At 39.0% G+C, this 25,250-nt stretch overlaps 1 protein-coding gene across 2 annotated transcripts in view; it reads right to left on the minus strand.

Annotated features, from left to right (window-relative positions):
- Positions 1-25,250, minus strand: part of ST8SIA6 (ST8 alpha-N-acetyl-neuraminide alpha-2,8-sialyltransferase 6) — a 138,108-nt gene that overhangs the window by 25,821 nt on the left and 87,037 nt on the right. For both annotated transcript variants that reach the window (XM_033208757.1, XM_033208759.1), the window contains exon 4: positions 17,408-17,494. In XM_033208757.1, the coding sequence (XP_033064648.1) occupies positions 17,408-17,494 (87 nt within the window). The remainder of the gene's footprint in view (positions 1-17,407; positions 17,495-25,250) is intronic.

Below are 25,250 nucleotides of genomic sequence, written 5' to 3' on the forward strand. Positions count from 1 at the left end.
TTTAAGTATCATTTCACCATAATACGAGGCTGTGAGAGCAGCACAGGGGAGGGGCACTTAACCAATCTGGGAGTTAGGGGAGATTTTGTGATGAAGCTTTTAACATAGCACCCAGCACAGGAGGCACTTGATAGATATTTCCTCATTGAATGAATAAACCTGTGTTTGAGGATAATTCTTTGGGTCGTATAGGATGGATGGCAGTGGAAGGAGATTAGAGGGAGGAAAGTCAGCTGGGACTTGGCTGCGAGGCTTTTGCTAGAGTCACCTAATTAAAGATTAAAAGGGCCTACATGAAACGAGTAATTTTAGAAATGAAAAGAGGAGGAAGGAGACTTGAGATATATTTAGTAGGTGGAAAGAACAGCCCGGGCACAGTGGCTCATGTCTATAATCCTAGCACTTTGGGAGGCCAAGGCGGGTGGATCATGAGGTCAGGAGTTTGAGACCAGCTTCGCCAACGTGGTGAAACCCTGTCTCTAGTAAAAATACAAAAATTAGCCGGCCATAGTGGCAGGTGCCTATAGTCCCAGCTACTCAGGAGGCTGAGGTGGGAGGATCACTTGAACCCAGGAGATGGAGGCTGCAGTGAGCTGAGATCATGCCACCACGTTCCAGCCTGGGCAACAGAGACACCCCCTCAAAAAATAAAAATAAATAAGAATGACAAAGGCAGCACGGCATTATGATAATGGCTCGATACGAGATGCTCTTCTTGGTCTTCCCCTAAACCTCAGTACTCCCAAATGAATTCATTCCTTTCACAAATATCCATCAAGGGCATCCCAGGTGCCTTGCACTGTGCTAGGCTCTGGGGATATGCCAAAGAATGACCCGGACCCCCAGCCTCTCCTCATCTTGCTCCTGGGACAGCACAATGTAGATGAGAAGCAGAAGATGGAAGAAGCCTCTGAACAAGGTAACAAAGGTGAACAATGGCTGTTAACTATGGTCCAGAAAGAAAGGTCAGCAAGATAGAGGGAGTCTTTTCTCTACAAAGGGTCACTGAACCACAGGAAGAAAAATCAATAGACGGTTGTGCAAGCAAAGAACAATTTGATTCCCCCCTAGAGAGCCATAGAAAATATTGTATTCATAAGCTCATAAATGTTTGAAAAGGGAATAGAAAACTATTTAATGAGCTCAGAAAATAGTTTCTAAATTTCAGCTCTGATGTTATTGGTACCTGCAGAAGAGAGGTGGAGAGGTTAAAGAGAAAGAGCAAACTAAGACTGTGCAGAAACCAAGGAAAAAAAAGAAGAAATAATTGAACATTTCATGAAACAGAGGAGGAAAGAAAAGTGATGGATACATGAAATAAAACACAGAAAGAGAGCCCTGAGAAAAACAGAAGAGATGAAGACAGAAGGCAAAAGACAGTCACCCACAGAAACCAAGGATATAGAGAAACGTGAAATAGACAGAAATGCAAACACATGATCACAGAGGAGCAGGTTTACACAGACAGAACTTTCCACAGAAAAGGCCCAGAAAGAGAGACGCTAGACAAAGGCTCAGATAGGAGCGTAAAAAGGGAAACGTGTGTTTGAGGCTCGTGTCTATAGATGCACAAATAGTAATAATAAATACATGCATGGCTTTTACTGTCTCAAGCACTCTTCCAAGCACTTAATATATTATTTAATCCTTATAAGAGCCTTATGAGGGAAGCACATTATCATCACTGTTGTTGTCCCCATCTTTCAGGTGTAGAAGCTGGGTCAGAGAGGTGAAGTTACTTGCCTGAGGTCACACAGCTAGCTAACAACATTACTGAGACTTGCATGCAGGCAGTCTAGTGTTAATAGCTGTGTGCTCTTAATACTGCCCTACATCCCTGTAATTGTTGTCTGACATATGCACAAATAAAGCATGGCAAAGATGCACAGAGGGGGTAAAAGTTAAGAAGAAAGCCCACACAGTCACTGTTACAAGACATGAATAAACTCTGTTGTATTAGAAGTTTTCACGCTGCTAATAAAGACATACCCGAGACTGGGTAATTTACAAGGGAAAGGAGGTTTAATGGATTCACAGTTCCACATGGCTGGGAAGGCCTCCCAATCCTGGCAGAAGGCAAGGAGGAGGAAAGCCACATCTCACATGGCGGCAAGCAAAGAGAGAAGGAGAGCCAAGTGAAACCACCTGGATCTCTTTTCTTTTTTTTTTTTTTTTTTTTTTTTTTGAGACGGAGTCTTGCTCTGCCACCCAGGCTGGAGTGCAGTGGCCGGATCTCAGCTCACTGCAAGCTCCGCCTCCCGGGTTTACGCCATTCTCCTGCCTCAGCCTCCCGAGTAGCTGGGACTACAGGCGCCCGCCACCTCGCCCGGCTAGTTTTTTGTATTTTTAAGTAGAGACAGGGTTTCACCGTATTAGCCAGGATGGTCTCGATCTCCTGACCTCGTGATCCGCCCGTCTCAGCCTCCCAAAGTGCTGGGATTACAGGCTTGAGCCACCGCGCCCGGCCTGGATCTCTTTTCTAATAAAACCATCGGATCTCATGAGATTTATTTACTACCATGAGAACAGTATGGGGGAAACCACTCCAGTGATTCAATTATCTCCTACTGGGTCCCTCCCGCAACGTATGGGCATTAGGGGAGCTACAATTCAAGATGAGATTTAAGTGAGGACACAGCCAAACCATATCATCTGTCCTTCATGGGAAAATGTCTACATCTTCAGAAATTTTGGAAATTGTGATCAAATATTCTTAAGCTGTGCTGAATATCCACAGCTATGTGCATAATAAAAGAGGGAAACAGTGCCCAAATCCCTCCCTGGCCCTTGAAGACCCAGCCAGATACAGGTTAAGGGGCTGCAGGTTGGAAACTGAAGTGCATGGAGTCAAGGCTAGGGGTGGAAATCCCTGCCCAGGCAACAGATTGCTTGGAGCTGGGTAAACCCAAGACAAACTCCTGCAAAAAGATAGGATGGAAATACCCAGAAGAACAAATATAATTCACGTGGACATGAATGGATAAACAAATCAAGCACTTACTACTGTTCTTACTATTAGGAACATAACAGAAAAAAAGACAGAGAACATCCCATGGAGAACTCTTAGCTAGTGGGAGAGAGACAACAGCAGACAATTAGAACATGGTGCCGTCAGTCTACACTGCAACAAGGGGAGGAGGAGGGAAGAGCTGGGCTAGGCCAGGCCTACTATATACCTCTGAGGCTTCACAGAGGGAGCTGGGAGGGGTGAGACTGCAGCACAAAAGCTCGCTTCCTCTTGTCACAACAGTGGACCTTTGAGACTGAGATGCCTGGAGCACTTCAGGTGCTGCTCTGAGTGGGACAATCCACTCTCTTGAATCCTTAATCTTGTGTTTATATTTTGCTGGCTCCATAATAAAGCAAAGTACAAGCAAGTTTGGCTGAGTCCAGTTCCACAGTCACGCAAGCCCAAGGAACTGGGCCAGCCATGGGGTCAAGAGCACGTTGGAAAGTACCTAAGCCACCCAAAGTTTGGGGACGGCTCCCCACAAGACACAAGGCTTAAGCTGAAAAGTTAAAGATAAACAGAACTAGCCAGGTGAGGCAAGAGAAGGAGATGGAGGGATAAAGACTGTTTGAGAAGCAAGAAAGAGGGAATGTGAAAGCCGGGAGAAGAGAGAGAGAGAGCATAGAATGTGCAAAATTCTGAAAGAAATCCTCTGTGACTTGGGAGATGGAGAACTAGGTGGAGAATACTGGAGAACTATAGCAAGAGTTTTATAGGCATCACAAAGTCAACAATGTGGATTTCTTTGGAAAGGGCAAAGCATTGAAGGGTCTTAGTTATGGAAGTAACACATGGGATATACATTTTAGGATGTGCACCCTGGCTTCAGTAAGGATAGATTAGTGGGTCTGCAGAAAGATCCCACTGATCAGTGAGAAGGATAGGCAATGACCCAGTGTTGCAGTGGCCACCATCAACTCGTTCTCTCCCTACATGCACATGTCAGGAAATGAAACCTAAAATTCCTCCCCTTGAATTGGAGCTGGCCTTAGAAAGTACTTGAACCAGTAGAATACTACAGAAGAAGTGACATTCTGGGATTTCCAGTGCTAGGTCATAAAAAGTATTGTGGCTTCTGCCTGGATCTCTTGGAACATTCATTCTCTGGACACTTCCCCAAGAAATCCAGCCATTCCCCCAAGGAATTGAGTCTTCTTGAGCTGCAAGAAGCTCAAGTCATATGTGGAGGCTCCTTTGAAGATCCTTTAGATGGCAGCCCTAGCTGAATTCCTAGCAAGCAGTCAGTGGTAACTTAACTGACATGTGAGTGTCACATCTTGGACGTCCAGCTCAGGCAAGCTCTCAGATGACTCCAGTGGACTGCAATCCTATGAAAGCCCTCCATTAAGAGTTCCCTGGGCTGGGTGTGGTGGCTCACATCTGTAATTCCAACACCTTGCTGAGGTGGCAGGATCGCTTGAGCCCAGGAGTTGCCTGGGCAACATAGGGAAACCCCATCTCTACAAAAAACTTCAAAAATTAGTTGGGCTTGGTGGCATGCTCCTGCTGTCCCAGCTACTCAGGAGGCTGAGGCAGGAGGATTGCTTGATCACAGGATGTCAAGGTTGCAGTGAGCTGTGATGGTGCCACTGCACACCAGTATGGGTGACAAAGTGAGATCCTGTCTCAAAAACAGTAACAACAACAACAACAACAACAACAAAAGAATTCCCCAGCTGAGCCCAGGCAGCCCATGAAACTGAGAGAGAATATGAAATCATTGAAAACAAACAAGCCATCAGTTTGGGGGCAGTTTCTTATGCAGCAATAGATAACCAAGATGCCAGTTAAGAGAGAACAATAGCTATGTATGTCTGGGCTCTCCAGAAAAATAGAATCAACAGCCTATCAATCTATCATCTACCTATCTATCTTCTATCTATGTTATGTATCTATGTATGTATGTATGTATGTATGTATGTATGTATGTATCTATCTATCTATCTATCTATCTATCTATCTATCTATCTAAAGAGACTTAAGAATTGGTCCACACAATTGCAAGGGCTAGCACATCTAAAATCTGTAGGGTAAGCTTGCAGGTTGCATATCCAGGCAGGAGTTGATTCTGCAATCTTGAAGTCGAACTACCTCTTCTCTGGGATACCTCAGTTTTTGCTCTTAAGGCCTTTAATTGATTGAGATGAGACCCACCCACATTAACAATGGTAAGCGCCTTTGTTGATTGTAGATGTTAACCACATCTACAAAATACCTCACAGCAACACTTAGATTAGCATTTGATTAAATAATGGTACTAGAGCCTAGCCAAGTAGACACAGACAATTAGCTATCCCAGTAACCCAGACCAGAGATGGGTGGTGAGATTGCAAAGAGAAGATAGATTTAAAACATATTTAGGGTGTAAGACTTTAGCAAAAGTTTGGTGATGGACTAGAAACGGGCACTGAGGAAGACAGTGAGGGTCACGCAGGGGTTTCTGATTCCGGCCACTGGGAGAAGGATGGTGCTTTCTCTGATACACAGAGTAGGGTAAATGAGAGGGGAAAGGACCACGATATGTTAATGATGAAGGTGGTGACCTGTTTTGTGGTTTTAATTCATGCTAAGACTTGTAAAGCAAAAAAAAAGGGATCACGTTGCAGAACCGGAGTGAGATTGTGAAAAAGTGGGACTGTGAAATCGTTGGAAAGAGGTGAGGGGTGCACCCATCCAGCTGCCTTCAGGTGCCATTTGCAATGAGCATAAAGCTGTGACAGAAGTGACTTGCAAGGACCCCCCAGGGCTCTAATTGCATGGGTGTCCCATGCCTGCCGAAGTGGGTGGATCACGAGGTCAGGAGATCGAGACCATCCTGGCTAACACAGTGAAACCCCGTCTCTACTAGAAATACAAAAAATTAGCTGGGCGTGGTGGCAGGCGCCTGTAGTCTTAGCTACTCGGGAGGCTGAGGCAGGAGAATGGCGTGAACCCGGGAGATGGAAGTTGCAGTGAGGCAAGATCGCACCACTGCACTCCAGCCTGGGTGACAGGGTGAGACTCCGTTTCAAAAGAAAAAAAAAAAAAAGAAACTAAAGCCAATTGTAAGTGTGAAAAATGCAAGTTCTAAAAATACAAAATCAACAGTTAAGATCAATGTTAAGATTTCAGAATATAGTTTAGTTTGCAGACAAAAAACATCTAGGTCACTGCCATTATTGTTCAATGTGTGAAGAAGAGAAAGTAAAGAAACCAAGTTTTGTTGACGGATTATAAACTTTTATTTAGTTAGATATTGTTAGGGAAGGAAAAGGGAAGAGTAAGAAACTTTTTTTTTTTTTGCAGACTTGTCTGGCAACATATTGAGAGCCTGAGTTAACACTGAATCCTATGAAAACAGTTTTGTAATTATAAAACTGAATCAGTCTTATGTGTAATTACACCAACATGCTACATTTCTTAAGGGAAATGTTCACAGTATATTTTGTGTTTATGCCACCGTCTTTTATAAAAGATCTTATTTGATGAACTTCAATTTACCAGACCAAGTCTTAACTGTAGGCTTCAGCAAGGACCAGCAATGCACGTGTATTTCAAGGAGCTTCATCTGTGCTCTGACTGGGAAACTGTCTTGCACAGGTGGAGAAACAGGGAGGCAGATCATTTCTGCTCATGGTCATTAAATGAGCCGGGTTCTCATACCTAAAGGGGCCGTAAGTGCTCCCAGAGAGCCAGCGCACATCTCAGGCATTGTTCCAGGACAGCTCCCACGGCTCACTGTGGAATTCATCATCTACTTTTTGGCTTCAGCCCTGCACTCAGCTTCTGTTTTTCCCTGACCTCTGGGAACAGCTTTTGGCTTCTGGCTCCCTTCCAAATCCTGACTTTTCATCCATGCCCTTAGGCTTCACCCAGCAGAATCTCAAATAAGAATGATCCCTTCCTACCCTGGGTTGTCAGCCTTTATTTAGCCCTAGGCAAGGGCTAAGTAATCTGGGGACCGGGCGGGAAGCGTAACTCTTGGCTCTGCCTATACTCGAGCTGGTTAATCTTCAGGGAATTCAGAGCGATTCCTGATTAGACCTCAGAGCCCGTGGTTTCACCGGCCATCTTGAAAGGGAGGGACAAGCCGCAGACAGTTCATATAAAGGTAAGTCCGTTTCTACAAAAAATAATGCACAGAAAGATGATAACCTAGAAAGTTGAAGTTTAATACTTTCTGCTCCGTGTGACCTATTTTCCATCATGAAAAGACCAAAGAAAGTTCGAACAGAACAAACTGAACAGGAAGGGTTGGACCTTACCAAGCGCATGGTAATGTATATGAAATGATCACAAAAGCAAAACTGGGGTTTATAAATGTTTACACATCCCCGTAGGCAGAGGACTGGAACAGAAACTATTATAGCATTACTGCTCCATCATAGACTTGCTGTATTTATTGCAGATACTAAGAATTTAAACTAGTTAGTAAAATATTAATTGTAAGCCAGAAAAATTAAACTGGAAATAATCATAATAGCTACCATGTGCTGAGATTCTAATATGTAACGACTCCGTACTGAGCATTTGACATACTGAATGTTCATAAAAACTCACAGAAGTATGTATTGTCTCCTTTTACTGATAAAGACACTGGCTGGGAAAAGTGGCTTTAGCCTAATAAGAATAAAGATGTTGCCATCAATAAACAGCGGCAAAGGTAAAATGGTGCCTTTAACATGTTCTAGGAGGAATTCATTCACTTACAGGGGAGACCAAATTTAAAAGAAAATGAAAGATTAGGGATAACAAACAAGAAACATCAATAATAAAATGCCTGAAACAAACAAGACACATGGAGTCAATTAAAGCTGAGCCTAGAAACCAAACTGTACTCCTCAGTGAGTCTGAGGAACTCCTAGTTCCTATAGTGAGTCTTGACCTATTTTCTGAACCACCTAGAAAGATCCTTTGCTCCTCCTGATGCTCTCCATAAAACACATGGCTCAGATTAACCAGGCCTGTAAATTAAATACATACACACATACACACACAAATGAAAATTTATTAATTGTGGCTAGTGTAATGAAGGTGAATTTCAGGATAGTACGGCAGCAATGACTTAATCAGATTGTCCAGGGAAGGCTTCCCGGAGGAGGGGATAACTGGTTCTAAACTGGTTGGGGCAGGGGTGGAAGTTGTTGGAGTGATGTGGCCAAAGTCCATGGTCCCTCCAGTTACTGCGCAAGAGGATTCACCGTGGTTCATGGTGACCAGTTTGAAGGTCATGGAATAAGTAGAAGGTACTATGAGAGAGTGGGTATGGACAGCTCCTTCCAGGATTTGGCTGTGTAGAGGAGGGCAAAGCATCTTTGAGTGTTTAAGAAATGAAACAAAAAATCGATATGGCATGCCGACATACTGTGATTTTAGAATCAACTGGCTCGCAATGAATGCTTGCTTTAAACTAAAGGAGTAGTTTGTGTTATTAAGAAAACAATGATCTAGCCCCAGCTACTCAGGAGGCTGAGGCAGGAGAATCGTTTGAGCCCCGGAGTTCAAGACCAGCCTGGGCCACATAGTGAGACCCCATCACAACAAAACAAAACAAAAATGACCTAAGAAATCCAATGATTCAGAGATTCTAAAGGCAGGAAAACATATCATTTCAGCCCTAATAGATTGGAAGAAAATTAAGAGCTTCAAATAGACACCACCTTTTTATTTAGCAGCACATCTATACCTCGGTTAAAATAGAGTTGTCTCTTGAACTAGCCACTTGGTACATTGGGAAAAATCCCAGCAACCTAGAGGGCAGCTGCCTGTAGTCTGTGTGATCATCCGGCTGACATCACGCTGACAGGTAAGATAGTGGCACTGATAGTTATCCCTGCTTCAGGTTAATCCGAGACACTAATCTCAGAGTAGAGTTTGACCTTCAAACTCCTGACTCCCTCAAAAAATTGGGAAGGTGGCATGACCTACACATTTATAATCAGAAAGTCAGACATCAGTGATTGCCCCTTAATGAATCTAGTGAGATACAAAATGGAAGACATTGTGTTCAGAAAAGCCAAGAATATTATGAGACCTCAACAACTGGAGAAGCCTCATGTCATCATCTTGCCACTTTTCCCTTTCCCTGGAACTGTTGAGTGTTCCCTGCCCCCACCCCAGCATCTCTCTTCTAATTGCTTTACTAGGCTTCGCAGTCCAAGTCTTCATCACTTCACACCTGGCCCAGTGCAGGAGAGGCCACCTGTCCTATCTATCCTGTACAGGTCCACTGCACTAATCATTTTTGTCATGATATGGCAGAGCGGGCAATGGATATTGAGAATTCCAAGATTAGATATCCAGTTCCTTCATTTACTAGTGATGACACCTTGGAAAATTCACCTAAACTCTCTGAACCTCTACCTCTTCATTTGTTAAATGGGGGAGGGGGGAGGTTAAATTTCTTCCAGAATAAAAGTAAAAAAAATTGTTAGTGCTGTAACCAGGACATGTGTATTTAGCCTTCATTTTACGTTAAATTCTTCCACCATCACATATTAGATGAAGCCCAAACTCCTAGGGCCCCACGTAACATGACAGCTAAAGAAAGAAAATGAATAAATACCCAAAGGAAATGAAATCAATATGTCAAAAAGGTGTCTACATTCCCATGTTTCCTGCAGCATGATTCACAATAGCCAAGATGTAGAATCAGAGGAAGTGTCCATCAATGGTTGAATGCTTAAAGAAAATGTGGTGTGTGTGTGTGTGTATATATATATAACACACACACACACACACACACACACACACAGTAGAATAGTATACAGCCTTAAAAAATGAGGAAATTCTGTCATTTGCGGACAACAAGAATAAACCTGGAGGACATTATGCTAAGTGAACTAAGCTAGGCACAGAAAGACAAACACTGCATGATCTTACTTACACGTGGAATCTAAGAAAGTAGAACTTAGAGAAGTACAGAGTAGAATGGTGGTTACAAGAGGCTGGGAGGCGAGGGAAATGAGATGATGGTCAAAGGATACAAAGTTTCAGTTGGGCAGAAAGAATACATTTTTCAAGATCTATTGCACAGCAGGGTGACCACAGTTCCTAATAATGTATTGCATATTTCAAAATTGCTAAAAGAGTAGATTTTAAAAGTTCTCACTACAAAAAAAAAAAAAAAATGCTAAGCATGTGAGCTGAGGGATATGTTAATTAGCTTGACATAATTATTCCACAATGTATGCATATATCTAAACACCATATTTTATTCCATAAATAGATACAATATTCATCAATTAAAAATAAACATTTAAATTTAAAAGAATAATAAGTAAAACTCTTCAAAAAGTCCAAATTCAATCAGCAACTCAGATGTCTAAGTTTTTCGCTTAACAGCTAATGTGTACATTGATATTGTTAAGCTTACAAAAGATCAGCTCACATATGTGAGTAGAATGTCAGAACTAACACAAGGTAAAATGAAATATAAAAGAATATGATGATTAAAGCAAAGGATAGAAAGTCAATTGAAATATAAACTTATAAGTGAAGGAATAATATTAAAACACTGGAGAAAGATCTATCTGCTGGGATGTTGTACCAATGTAAACAGTGTAATGTACCAATGAAGACATGGCAAGCAATGTTATAAGGAAAAGAGAATTTGAAACACAAGGCAGCCTAAAAGGGAGCTTATTTGACATGTGAACATAAAAATATATAGGTAATACTGAGTACAACTTGGGAGATAAATTTTGAAATAGAATTTAGAGGACCAGTGAACTCCATGTGAGTTCTATACACTTTGATGGCAAGGTTTATATTCTGAAGACCAAGGAGAGGAGCTAATCCCTAAATGCGCAAGAGCTAGCTTCTGTTATTAAATACGGCAGAAGTAATGACATGGTGTGGTTTTTGTTGCTTTTTCTAAATGCACAGGCATGCTGTATGGCAATGACAAATAGAAGATGATATGACAGTATATTAATGATGAAAAATGGTCTTGATGCAGAGGAAACAAAGAAAAAAGCTTTTTCAATCTGACAACCGACCCAAATCACGTATCATAAAGTATACATCTTCTTAAATTAAAAAAAAAAAGTATTGCTTTCAGCTGTCAGTGTAGTCACCCTGTATGAATTGTAAACAGCAAACATTTAGAGGAGAATAGTGACTCAGGAAAATGAACTTAGTCTTGTATTATCAAAAGAAGCCCCTAGCAGAGATGATTTTTGGTTTTCTCCAAGAACTTTGTCTCACAGAACAAAATGCCTGGAACATAATAAGGTTCAATAAATGTTAATTGAATGAAAAAGTGTAAGCTCACAAAACACTTACCAAAATCAAACAATACTATTGCTTTTGGAGAAATGGTTCAGAAAATAACTGAAAACTTTGTGGTAAAACTAAGTGTGGTTTTCCAGTTTTATGATCTAATGCAAAAATTCGATTAACTTGTCCCATCTCTTTTCATAATTTATATCCTTTCACAAAGCTAAATCATTAAATGGCATGGTTTGAATAATGTAAATGTCATATAGTTAAAACAATTAACATATGTGGTAGATATGCATGTGTATTTTGTTTAACACTATATTCTTCAAAGAGTGAAAATAAAAATGAAAGCAACACAGTGACTGTTATTTTAGAAATATCAATGAATTTACAAATACAGCTCTGGAATCTTTTCTCACATATCCAACACAAGAAAGACAGAGGAATAACTTTTAAGAAATTTTAATGTAATCAAACCTGAGGGGATACTTCAAGATTTAATAAAATTGCCACCATGTAATAGTTATCTGTAACAAAGTAATCGGGCACAAAATACCTGTTTTACAAGTCATTTGAAAGGTATCTCATTTACATGAGTCATAAATGTGTGGGTTGACATAACAGCACTGTTTCCTGCCACTAAGTTTTCAGTAAATATGTGATTGATAATATTCAGTCATCTTGGATTCCAACTCATCTCTTTGAAATGTGAGGATGTTTAAAAAAATCAAATGGTATTAGTGGCTCCAAAAGAAACTAAGAAACAAAATAATAGTGTGTGTATTTCTTGGGGGGGGGGGGGCGGGGAGGGGAAGTAAACTAGAAATTAAGCACTGTTACTGTGTACCTCTTAGTTTTCTGTAAATGGTTACACAAATGAATACGGTTCTTTTAAGTTAGAAAACCATTCAAGAAACTAATGCAGTAATTACCATGCAAGTTACCTAGGGAATCTAAGACTAATTACTGAAGCTCAAAGATCTTCTTCTGGGATAAAACCTGCTTACCAGAAGTTTCCAGAGTTTCACAAAGGAGCCCTCAAGGGTGAAGCAGAAGAAGTGGGGAAGGAGGAGTAGAGGGCATCTCATATCATGTTTAATTTAAATTTAAGCATCTCAGTGTTATTCTCAAATAGCTGAGTGTCACGTTCAAGCAAATGATTATCCATCATTTTTCCAAAAATCAGAGGGAGAGACTGTGAAGAGCAATAATTTCTTAGACTGAAATCCAGGTAGATTTTTCACAAATTATTCTGTGCATTAGCTTGTCCTTGAAGGGAAGTGGGTAGGGACCTCTTATAGGAGAATCAATCAAGCTTTTAAAAGCAGAAAAGGCACACACCTTAACATCGTTGACTTTGTACAGCTACAACTAAAAGAAATTAGACACCAAGAAAGAATAGAGAGCAGGACATCTTCAAGTCTTACTTAAATCTCTCTCTCTAACTGAGTTCAACTAGTATCTCACAAAATGCAGATTCATAGCGGAAACTTAGAATCTCTGGTAAATTTCAGGTAAATCTGAGCCAGACTCACACCTATGCTTGGGATAACCACGCCATCATGGAAAGTGAAAAAGGCAATTGAATCCCAAACAGAGTCTCAGGGCCAGAAAGATCCTTAGAAATACATTAGTCCATGTAGAAGGTCCTAGACTCCCTGAGAATCTGATGAAAGTCACAGATTCTTTTCCCAGAAACACGTACAAAATCTCACAAACAATCTTCAGAGTTTTAGGAAACCACTTTCATGAACTTCAGATTAAGAATCTTTCTAGTTAAGCCTCTCATGTTTCCAGGTAAAAGCTGAAGGAAGTTTGAGACTCAAGCGCCAAGCTGCCAAGTTCTCAGACCCATAATTAAGTGTTAAACGAGTAAAAGCTTAGGAATCTGTAAAAAGAGGACAAACCCCCCCGAAGCACAAAAAGAAAGTTAAAATTGCTGAGAAGATAGGCTTGGAGAAGCTCTATTTCTTACAAAAGCCAGATGTAAACTGCAGTTGCTTTTCTTTTTTGAGAGAATTCATTTTCTCTTAGCATTTATATTTTCCCCAGACCATGGAAAAGGTCTTCTGTATCCAGTTGTCCTAAAATCAGCTCAAACACATCCTGTCCGAGACGCTTTCATCTTCTCTATCCAATTTCTCTTTGAAATCTTTCTATCTGTCAGTAGCAGCATGAGTATTTCAGATGCAAGATTTCTCATTTGACTTTATTTTTCTTCTCCTTCAACGAGAGAACTGGAAGCCAACAAGTAACCAAGTCCTACCAAGTCTTCAGTCATGGAGCAATTTATTGGGTACCATCTATGTGATAGGCACTGGAGATACAAAGATAAACAAGATCACGCCATGTCCCCAAAGGGCTCATAGTGAAGCATCTCTCTCTTAATATTTTCATAACTACCATTGATGTTGTAGGTGGTCACCATTCTGTAGTTACTTGTCTACAACCAGCCCCTACCTGCTCTGATTTTTCTACACTATCCCCTTCCTCCTAATACTCCAACTTGCTTTCATTGATTATGCTGTCTGAATACTTTCCCTAAAACAATAAATTCAATTTGTAATTCCTTTGCTAGCAATATTCCTCTTGGGCTCGTGGTATCTACAGAATATCTGTGGACTTTACTCTGATAACCAGATCTCCGTGCATCAGATCCTTCCTTGTCTACCTGAAATTATCCCCTTTACCTTGCGTGCCTAATAGTACAAGTTCATTGCTCCAGCCCAACTGGCCTTGAAACTTATTGGCCTTTCTTCCCGGCCTCATCAGTCCCAAATTGGTCTCACTCTCCCTTTCTAGCCATCTTCAGAGCTATAGCTCAAGTTCTGCCCCTTTTCACAAAACATTTCACAAAACTATATCCCACAGTGATCTTGCATTAGTATATCACAGTATTTGTCTAAATCACTCATTCTGATATTCAATCATAAATATTCATATTTATATTTCTTGTCTTTCTAAAGTGACTATAAATTCTTTGAGTTCAGTAAGAAAACATTACACTTTTTTTGTTTACTTTCATGCATCCATTTCTTTAATATTTTTTTTTATTGAGGCCCTTTTTGTGCCCAGCACTCTACCAGGCACAAAAAAAGGCTACAGTGCTCTGACTTAGTAAATCTTAAATATTTGTGGCTGACTGAACTTTATCTTTTTTGATAGCAAGTGACATATTTATTTAAGAAAAATAACTTTCAAGCTCTCTTATTGTTAGATCATTTGATCACAGGAGTCCTATAATTTTCAAATAATCCCTAGGTGTCAACTGTTGGAAGTTTCAACAATCAGGTTGCAGATGAGTTTAAAATGTTGACTTGTTTGTATTCTTCCAAGTTTAATGTAACTTTTGTAATTGCTGTTTAAAAATTACCACATTTTTAAAACTCACATTCTACTGTTCTTCAATTTGGTTGGTATAAAATGCTCTAAGTAAATAAAATTAAAAATAATTTAACTACCTGACATCTATAATTACGGGGAACATATCTATAATCCCGGCTTTATAAACAAGCCAGAGATTCCCCAGATTTGGCCAGCTATATTGGTAAAAATTTAGGAAAGTAGGTGGTTTATTATGACTTAATTGCATAGACTTCTGTTGAGGGTTTCTATAATTTAGTTTAGAAATATGCCCATAAAAAGAACATTACAATATAATAAATATTCAAGTCAATAAATAAATGTGTCTGTGCCTGTTCTTGGGTTACCTTCCCCCAAAAGAATCCCCAAGAAGGGGATTTCCTTTTGCTCTTATCAGGCATCTAAGCTAAGGGCAGATCTAAATCCAACTCAGAATGGAAATGATTTGAAGTTGGCCTTCAGTTCTTTTTTTTTTTTTTGAGACGGAGTCTTGCTCTGTCACGTCATCCAGGCTAGAGTGCAATGGCGTGATCTGCAACCTCTGCCTCCCGGGTTCAAGCGATTCTCCTGCGTCAGCCTCCTGAGTAGCTGGGATTACAAGTGCGTGCCACCACTTTTGGCTAATTTTTTTTTTTTTTTGTATTTTTAGTAGAGGTGGGGTTTCACCATGTTGGTCAGGCTGCTCTTGATCTCCTGACCTCAGGTGATCCACCCACCTCCTTGGCCTCCTAAAGTGCTGGGAATACAGGTGTGAGCCACCGCACCCAGCCCCTTGAGTTATTTTAAAAACTGGTTTTTCCAGGGATTCAAAGTTGGCCTTCAGTTCTTTTGAAAACTATTTTTTCCAGGGATTGCTGGAAGCTCTGCTCAGCTTCTCTGCCTCTCAGCCAAATTTTGCTTTTGTATTCGGCAAGTTCTTTATGAGAAAAACCCGCCCGAATTGATGGGTTCCCTTCACCTTCTGGGCTTTAGTCCTTTAAATTCTCCCTGCCTTGGTGGCGCTCCAGTGTCCTCACACAGGTGTTTGGTATATTTTGTTTTATTTTCATTACTCTCAGGAGGCTTGGTCTGAACTTAACAGCCACAAGTAAAAGCTCCTTTACTCCCTACTTTGATCATTACAGTCATTACAAATCTATCTTTCCAGCTAATTATCTTAGATTGATCCTCAGTAGCTCATGACCTGAATCTCTCCCTCTTCTTGTCTATTCTGTATATGCAGAAAATCAGACTCTGTTATCACTTGCTGACCCTGTGATCATTTAGGTTATGATTGTGCAATTTTCAATCTCATCTTCCTGCCACTAGGACCTCTCAAATCCAGTCTTAAATAGATTGGATTTGGCATAAAATGTCCTGGAAATGAAATAAACAGGAATCCCCTTTCCAGCCTCTCTTCCTAAAATATCAGGTTGGAAAGATGTTTAATGGTATCCTGCAGGAAGTCATGGTATCCATGTGTCTACCCAGTGGAGGGAAGATACCCATTTTTAGCTTTGACACCACCGGGAAGGTACTCTTTCACCTACTAGGGGTGGAGCAGAACCCTCCTCACATTGGCAGCAGAATCAAAGGCAGTTGGTCCAATCATACCAGCATATTCTGCTAAAGAAGGAACAGGCAGAGCCACTACATAAGGCAAACAAGAAGAGCTGCCTTCCCATATAAAAAAAAGAGAACCATACTGCAGATGTTTCTTAGAGTATTTTAGGGGAAAGCAAAGTCTCTTTAGTAATATTTTTTACAAGCTTAATGCTTCAAGTAAACTTTGAAAATAATGAGTAAAGATAAAGACATGTCTCTGGATTGTACTAGGATAAAAAAATTTGGCATAGGACGAAATTGGAATGGTATGTACAGGAAAGAATCAGAATGTGGGAAAAAAGGAGGAAGAGGAGGAAGACAGGAGGAGGAGGAAGAAGGAGGAGGAGGAGAGGGAGGGAAGGAGGGAGGGAGGAAGGAAAGGAGGGAAGGAGGGAGGAAGGAAGGAAGGAAGGAAGGAGAAGAAAAAGAATAAGGAGGAGGAGAAGGAAAGAAGAAAGAAGAAAAGAAGAAGAAGAGGAAAAAGAAGGAGGAGGAGGAGGAAAGAAGAGAAAGAAGAAAGAAGAAGATGAAGAGGAAGGAGGAGGAGAAAAAAGAAAAGAAGCCTCCCTCAAACAAAAACCAGAACAATCTAGACCAAGCAAGCACAGAGACAACTGACCTTGATTTATGATATGTGAAGGTATGGTGGGTAAGAACTATTAGATAAGTATTGATGCTCCCTCACTGCATATTGCTTTGACAAAGTTAATTTCTGTCTGGATGGGCTACGAGTTCTCCAACCACAGCCCTATAATGGTCAAGTGACACCTCCTGTCTGGGTTATTACTTAGAGCAACTCATGCCCTGAATGTCAGTTGTATTAAAAAGTGAATGAGGAAAAACTGGAAGAAACAAAAGTTGTTGTTCTAAAGTGATGGGATTATAGATTATTATGTTTTCCAAACATTCTTTAATACTATGATATTTTATTTACTAAATAAATAAATACCAAATATCAGTGGTACCAAAAAACACAACATCTTCTAAAATATAACTTAAAAGCATAGTAAAATCTTTCTTTTGAATTTGGCATTTCCTGTAATTAAAACAGTGACATAATGCAAATTTCTGCACAAGAGATGGAGATGGAATGCCCTGTGGCTCACGACAGGGTCTTAGAATTCAGTCGGCCTCATTGCCAGCTGGGGTTGGTTCTACTTCTCTTTTTAATAACATATTGCCTATTTTTCTACAAAGCAAATGAACAAGACCTTTTTAAAATCTCATATTATTTATGAAAAAAATTACCTAAAATTTGCATATTCTTCTGCTTGCCGTTTCCATGGACAACTCTGTATATCTGTGATAATCTGAAGGTAGTCGTTCTCTGAATACCTAAAAATTAAATGTCAATATAATTAGAAAATAATGATCTCATATGTGAATGTTCTTAGAAGATACTTTTATAATCTACTCACTTCAGTCTAAATATTTTTTGATACAAGATTAGGCGGAAATAATTAAAAGCATACTCATTTCAAAACACTGAGAAAATACAATTTGTAAATGATTATTATGCTGGTTTAGGGATTTATAATTTGCACATATCATAAGCCAAGTGTAGTATTAAAAACCATGACAACACACCAACTCACATATGTATCTTATGGACATTGCACCTTGGTTTGAAATAACTGACAAATAAATATATCTTTATAGGTGTTTTATAGATGTTTGCCATAAATACGTACTCCATAAATTTTTTTCAGACTCTAAGTTCATGTATTTACCTCGGAATGTATAGACAAAAATTTCCTCGAAATAATTATGCTAAGTTATAATTTTGAACTATACATTCAACACCCGGATTGAACTGTTGAGAGAGAAATTTATTGACATAAAAATCTATAGCTAGAGTGGTATAGTTTGAGAAGCACTGAGCAGGATCCCAGTCCCCAGTAGATCTCTCCCTATGTGAAATTCTACCATTAAGTATTAATTTATAAAGCACAGAATATCCTTTAGTCTTTGTGTTCTCATTTGAAATGCAAATATCCCTTTGAGTGAGAAAACTCTTAAACTTTATTTCAATTAGTAACTTATTCATTAGTTGCCAGCTATTAGTGATCAAAGGCTCTACAACAATGAGATAGAATATATGTTGAAGACATAATGGAGAAGAAAAATGAAACCAGACTGATATCTAGATTGACAGAACGTGATGAAGAGTACTGGGAATGTAAAAATATGAAAATACATATGAAAGACTTTTTCTTATTTTTCTAAGTCTTCTTGAAAGAGAATTGTTTAAAGTGACTATAATAATATTTGAGGTGGGGTTATATGTGTAGCCATAAATGCATGACAACTATAGAACAAAAGCCAGAAAGAGGTGGGGGTGGGGAAGTGGAAATAGAAGTGATATAAATCATTTGACAACTGACAGCAATAAGAAAAAGATGAATACTCTTCACCTAAAACAACCAGCAAAACCAAACAAAATCATAAAAATGTTATTTATCATAAAAATACTCAATCCAAAGGAAGGCAGAAAAAGAGGGAAGGGAACAAAGAACAGGTAGAGAACAAACAGCAAGATGGCAGATTTAGGCCCAAATGTGTGACTAATCTCAACAAATATAAATGATCTAGGCATACCAATTGAAAGGCAAAAACTGTCAAACTGGGAGAAGAAAGAAGATGAAGAAGAAGAAGAGGAAGAGGAAGAAGAAGAGGAAGAAGAAGGGAAGAAGAGGAAGAAGCAGAAGGAGAAGGAGAAGGAGAAGAAGAAGAACAAGAAGAAGAAGAACAAGAAGAAGAAGAAGAAGAATCAACCAATCCACATGTTGTCTGCATGAAGCATATTTTATATAAATAAGCAAATAAAAGTAAAAAGATAAGAATCATTAAAACAAAGTTAGAAGGACTATATTCATAGTATATTTCTGAGCAAGGAATATTATTACAAGAAAATAATATTTCCAAGCAAAGAATATTAATGAAAAACATGAGATTAGAGTAGAAATTGATAAAATCTTTAAAATTCAATGTGATAAAAAACTCGTTCTTTGAAAACATCAATAAAATTGATAAAACTCTTGCCACACTGATTAGAAAAAAGTGAGAGAAGATACAAATGACCAGTGCCAGAAATGAGAGAGGATGGAGTGCTAAGAATCCTTAAAACATTAAAAGTATAATAACTTTATGCCAAAGTTGGTGACTTAGATGCAATGGATATATGGGTTGAAAGACACAAACTAAAGGCCACTCAAGAAGAAATTGATAACAAATAGTCCTATAGCCATTAATAAAATTGATTTTGTAATTAAAATTCTTCCTGCAAAACAAACAAACAAAACACTAGACCCAAATGGCTTCACTGGAGAATTGTATCAAACATTTAAGGAATATTAATATCAATTGTATGCAAAGTCTTCTAGAAAATTGAAGGGAGTAAGACACTTCCCAACTCACTGTATGAGAACAGGGTTACCCTGATCCAAAAATAAGGAAAAAATATTCAAAAAAAAAAAAAAAGGCCAATATTTCTTATAAAGATAGATGCAAAAAACCCTCAACAAAATTGAATTGAATTGAATCCAACAACATGAAGAAAGGATAAAGCACTAACCAACTGAGGTGTATATCAGGAATTTGGTTTATTTTAAAATCAATCAAAGCAGCTCACCTTATTAACAGAATAAAAAAAACACACACAAATAATAATCTCAGCACACAAAAGGATTCGACCTGATCCAACATTCAGCAATGACAAAAACTCTCACGAAATTTAGTGAAAAACAGAATTTCCAATTTGATAAGAGCATTTTACAAAAACGCCTATGACTAGGATCATACTTAATGGTGAAAGACTGAATGATGAATGCTTTCCCCCTACAATCAGGAAAAAGACAAGAATGTCCACTTTTACCATCTCTATTCCACATTATATTAGAGGTCCAACCGATGCAATAGAGAAGAAAAGGAAATAAAGCCATCCAGATTAAAAAGGAAATAGTAAAACTGTCTTTATTCAGAGATGTCATAATCATCTAATCATCATAGAAATGATGTATACATATGCCAACACTTGACAAATTATACACTTAAGTTGAAGTTCATTGAACATTACTCCCCAAAAAACTTTTAAATGTTTATTACTAAACTAAAAATTGTATTTTCCATGATGCTATAACTAAGATAATAAGCACTATATATCAGCCATTTTTAAGGATCAAATATTTAAAATTTGAAATATGATTTATTATGAACCTAGAGTATATTTAAATTGATATGCTTTTTGAAAGAGTTCCCTGGATAGCTAATAAGTTGCTACCCTCCTATGAGCTCTCAGACTGCTTTGACCAACATTACTATAATAGCCTCTCTCATGTTAAATTTGTGAGTTTACATGTTGGTTTCTCAGTCTGTCCCTTCCCCTCAGGACTTTGAGGACTGACCATTTCTGGCCCAGCACAATCCCTACGACATGCTGATTTGTTTTTATTAACCTAGGAAATGCATTTTATTTATTTATTTATTTATTTATTTAGAGATGGAATCTTGCTCTGTTGCCCAGGCTGGAGTGCAATGGCATGATCTCGGCTCACTGCAACCTCCGCCTCCTGGGTTCAAGCTATTCTCTTGCCTCAGTCTCCTGAGTAGCTGGGATTGCAGGCACACATCCCCGTGCCTGGCTAATTTTTGTATTTCTCATAGAGACAAAGTTTCACCATGTTGGTCAGGCTGATCTCGATCTCCTGACCTTGTGATCCGCCCGCCTCAGCCTCCCAAAGTGCTGGGATTACAGGCCTGAGTCACCGCGCCGGGCCTGGAAATGCATGTTTAAATATAAATACAACATGTAATGAGGTCATAAACTATTCTGAATAAGCTCAAAGCTTGGATTATGGTTTCCACTTAAAACTTCCCTCAGTACTGACTTCCACTGACTTTTCCTATTTACAAATCTCCCCATTTAAAGCCCAGCCTTCCTTCAATGTATCTATTGCTTGAGAATTCTCACATTAGAGCTAATAGCTCATTAGTCAATTTTCTCAATCCGGTAATTCAATTTACCCTTCTTAATTTCCCAGTTTCTTAGCATTAAAGGCATGCATGTGTGTGTGTGTGTGTGTGTGTGTGTGTGTGTGTGTCCTGTTAAACTACTACCCCCTTTTTCCATGAGTAATGCATACATTAACTATACTCATCTTCCTTTTTGGGCTCCATCAATAGTGATCAATGTAGAACTTGCCGATTAGTTCACAGGAAATGGAGAAAGGGGGTTATATTGCTTGGTAGTAGAGATCTAACCTGTGCAACTTAAATAATACAATAAATCCCTATCTCTTTTTGACTGACTCTTGGACTTGAGGGAAATCTCCTTTCTCAGCCCTCTTTGTTGGCATGGCGTGGGTTAAGGATCCTCTCGTCCCTTCCTCCATACTTTATCTTATTAATACGTGGGAGTTGGCTCATACAAGCTTATGGGAGCTGACTGTTAAGTTTTCAGGAATGTTGTGAACAGGTTATTAAACCATTGGTAGCTTGAAATCAGCCAAAGCTGAAGCATTTACGCCACAGGAATTGGCAAATTTGACAAATCAGGTTTCTCTGCTTCCCCCCTCCACCCATGCTAATAGTAAAACATGAATGAGCTCACCATAGCTCCTATACTTCTCATCCCAGCTGTGAGCCTGTTGGCCTGGCTCACACTCATTCCTTATCCCCATAGTTTGAGCTTCACTGAGGCTTGCTGAAAAGGCCAGATAAGATTTTGCTGCCACTTCTAACTCATCAAATAAGACTGATCCAGAGTGGTTCTGGGTTGTACAAAACTAACATGTAGCATCCAAACAGCAAGGGCTACCTTGGCAAATTAAAGATGACATTATCAACACCAAAATTGTGTGCAAATGCTCCTGAGTAGATGATACTTTTACTTTAGCTTACTTGAAAAGCAGAGATTTTTTTTGCAATCATTCTTGCCTGTATATTGAGCTTAGTCTGGAACATTAAATTGCCATCCACAGACAATTGGGAAAAACATGCATTGTAGAATATGGACAGTCTTTAAAATATTTTGTTTTAAACATCCTTCCCCTATATATTGTAGCTGGTTCCAATTTAACCTAATATTGAAAGACGCCAATCATAATGTATCTAAGTTTACTGGTAAGTTAGCTGAATAAAACAGCCTTTGACTTTATGGTCACTGATATGTAAAATGAAGTGAACACCTTATAGCAGATCCATCTATTATTAGATATACTTCTGGTCATTTTACAATTGGAAGACAGTCCTCAAGGTACTTACTCCCTGAGATTATGTGTTCAAAAAGTCATTTTTATGTCCAATCTAGAAATGAAGCCTTATCCTCTGATATTATACAGGGGAAAACAAAAGAATAAGGGATATCAAAGGGAAGTTTTTTCTAAGTGCTTGCCCTTTTTAGTGAAAGTTAAATCACCAACAGCTTTTTGAGAAAATTAAGATTGCCACAGGATCATCGCAATTATAAAATAGAAGCATGGTTGCAACCAAAAATCATTTGAGGAGGAAAAATCACATGTATGCTCCAGCTGTGGGCCAATTTGGGGATAGGCGTGTCTCTGCAACAGCTTCCTGTTAAGTAAAATGTTTTAAATCACATCATATTTTCTGCACACTTACATATATAGTTGATTTTCAGTTTATAAAGCACAGATCTCACCCCAAAATCTTGGGAGGTAGCTCTGCTTCAGATATCATTTCTGTGTTTCTGGATGACAAAACTGAGAGCTGTGAGAAGATAAACAGCTTGCTCAATATTGCATTGTATGTAGATGAGCTAAGCATTAAACGCATGTCTTTTGTTTCACATTCTGGCTCTTTCCAATATATCATGTTGTGTCTCATCTATTTTCATAATGAAACTGAAAACTAATCCCATCAGAAACGTTTTCTGTCCCAAGACATACAATAAATCACACTAAAGAATGCAGCAAGTTATGTTCAAAAGAATAAATAATATCTATTTAAATCATTATTAGTAATACTCAAAATGAGCCACAAATTATAAATAACCTACTAAGTGATAATAAATGTCATATTAAAATTTTAAACATTTTTCTAGAAACGTCTCTTTGAAGATGAAGACCCACATGCTGTGACTAGTTTTATCTCAATTAAGATATAAATAGGGCTTATAAAGCACTAGAATTTATGGTTAATTAATTAAATGATTAAATATTTACAGTAGTTCCCCCTTTCGTATGGTTTCATTTTCTTCAGTTCCAGTTACCCATGGTGAACTACAGTCCAAAAATATTAAATGGAACATTCCAGAAATAAACAATTCATGAGTTTAAAATTGTGGACTGCTCTGAGTGGCCTATGAAATCTCACATCGTCCTGCTCCATCTTGCCTAGGATGTAAATCATCCTCCGTTCAGCAGATCCACCCTGTCTATGCTACCTGCCTGCTGACTTAGTTACTTAGTAGCTGTCACAGTTATGAGACTGAAATAACATGGTATATGTAGGGTTCTGCACTATTTGTGGATTCAGGCATCCACAGAGGGTCTTGAAACATATCCCATGCAGATAAGGGAGACTACTGTATTGGGTACTTACTACGTACCTAGAAGTTATCTTGGAGATACTCGTTTACTAGTCTTATTTAAGCAGCTGAGATACCGACTTGGTTTCCTATGACATCTCTTCATGGTGAAAGCCCGCCATTTTCATCCATTGAAATAGGTGGGGATAACACAGTAATATTAAGTCAATAGTTTTCTGAGTGATGTTCTGTGTAGATCAAAAAGTCTTTTGCAGCATTTTCACCAAGCCCCTGAAGAGCTCAGCTCTACTTGAAAATAAATTCTGCAAACGAATACAGTGCTACAAGACATTCAGTCAATACAATCAATCATTTCCACTGAGTAATACTCTTTAAAGGAATAGCTAATGAGTGTATGAAAGCTAAACTAGAAGTGTGTGGCAGGTAGACTGAGTTGAGCTATGCAGTGGCACTGACATTTTATCCACTAAAGGTAAAAGAGTTCAATTTACATTGTTTTCAGCTATGCACGATGGTAACTTCTAATCAGAGTGTCATGGGTATTGTCAACTGGCATGGGAGAAAGGGATCTGAAACTTTTATTTTCTCCATATCTTTTAATGTCCCTCAGACAAGTTAAATAAATATTAGAACATAGCTTCGGAGATTAACTCCTGAAGATGCCAATGTACTTCTTCACAGCTCCAATGAAATCTCCAAAGTGCTAAACTGTATTATTTGAAAAAGCCAGGTGTTCTTTTTTTTTTTTTTTTTTTTTTAGGGATGCTTCCTTTGTTCTAGAAAATTAACTTCTCGGGTACAGGTATTAGGCATATACTTAAGATGTGCTAGGAAATGCTGTGAGCAGTGACTAACCTTAGCCAACCAGGAAAGAATGGTGTATCTATTTACAAAGAGGTGGGATGTGATGTAGGAAAAGCAGCACAGATTGGTGGAGCACACTAGGGCCATCAACAGGGTAGAGTAAGAGAGCTGTTCCCACCCCCAAATCTACAGGTGACCCAGAACGGGCTGTGATTATAGGTGAAGACAAGGGTGGTAGCCTTTGGTAGAAGATGCAGTCATCCCTAATCCCAGCTCACAGGAGGAATCCAGGGGAGTAAATCCCCCAAACTCTCTCTCCTTCCATTCTCCTGCCAATGACTCCCATAGGCTGAACCTAACCAAAAGCCAAAGGGTAAGAGAGTCCAACTAATGTAGTCCAAGGAAGTCAGCCTCAAGGACATGCAGCAAGAAGAAAAAGCACAGATGGTAGATCTGAATGATCAGCCAAGAATTTATAGCATAAATGGCAATCTATTCATGATGCTATTTCTCAGCATTATTTTGGGGTAACTGAATTGCACTTCAATGGAAAATTTGATACAATGCCAAAATCAACCAGTAGCTCACAGCAAAACACAAAACAGAATTTTCAGTTGTATTAGTCCATTTTCATACTGCTAGGAAGAAATACCAGAGAGTGGGTAATACATAAAGAAAAAGAGGTTTAACGAACTCACAGTTCCCTATGGCTGGGGAGGCCTCACAAACATGGAAGAAGGCAGAGGAGCAAAGGCACATCTTACATGGCAGCAGACGAGA

The sequence above is a fragment of the Trachypithecus francoisi genome, unplaced genomic scaffold, assembly GCF_009764315.1.
Source record: "Trachypithecus francoisi isolate TF-2019V2 unplaced genomic scaffold, Tfra_2.0 Lachesis_group9, whole genome shotgun sequence".
Lineage (NCBI taxonomy): Eukaryota > Metazoa > Chordata > Mammalia > Primates > Cercopithecidae > Trachypithecus > Trachypithecus francoisi.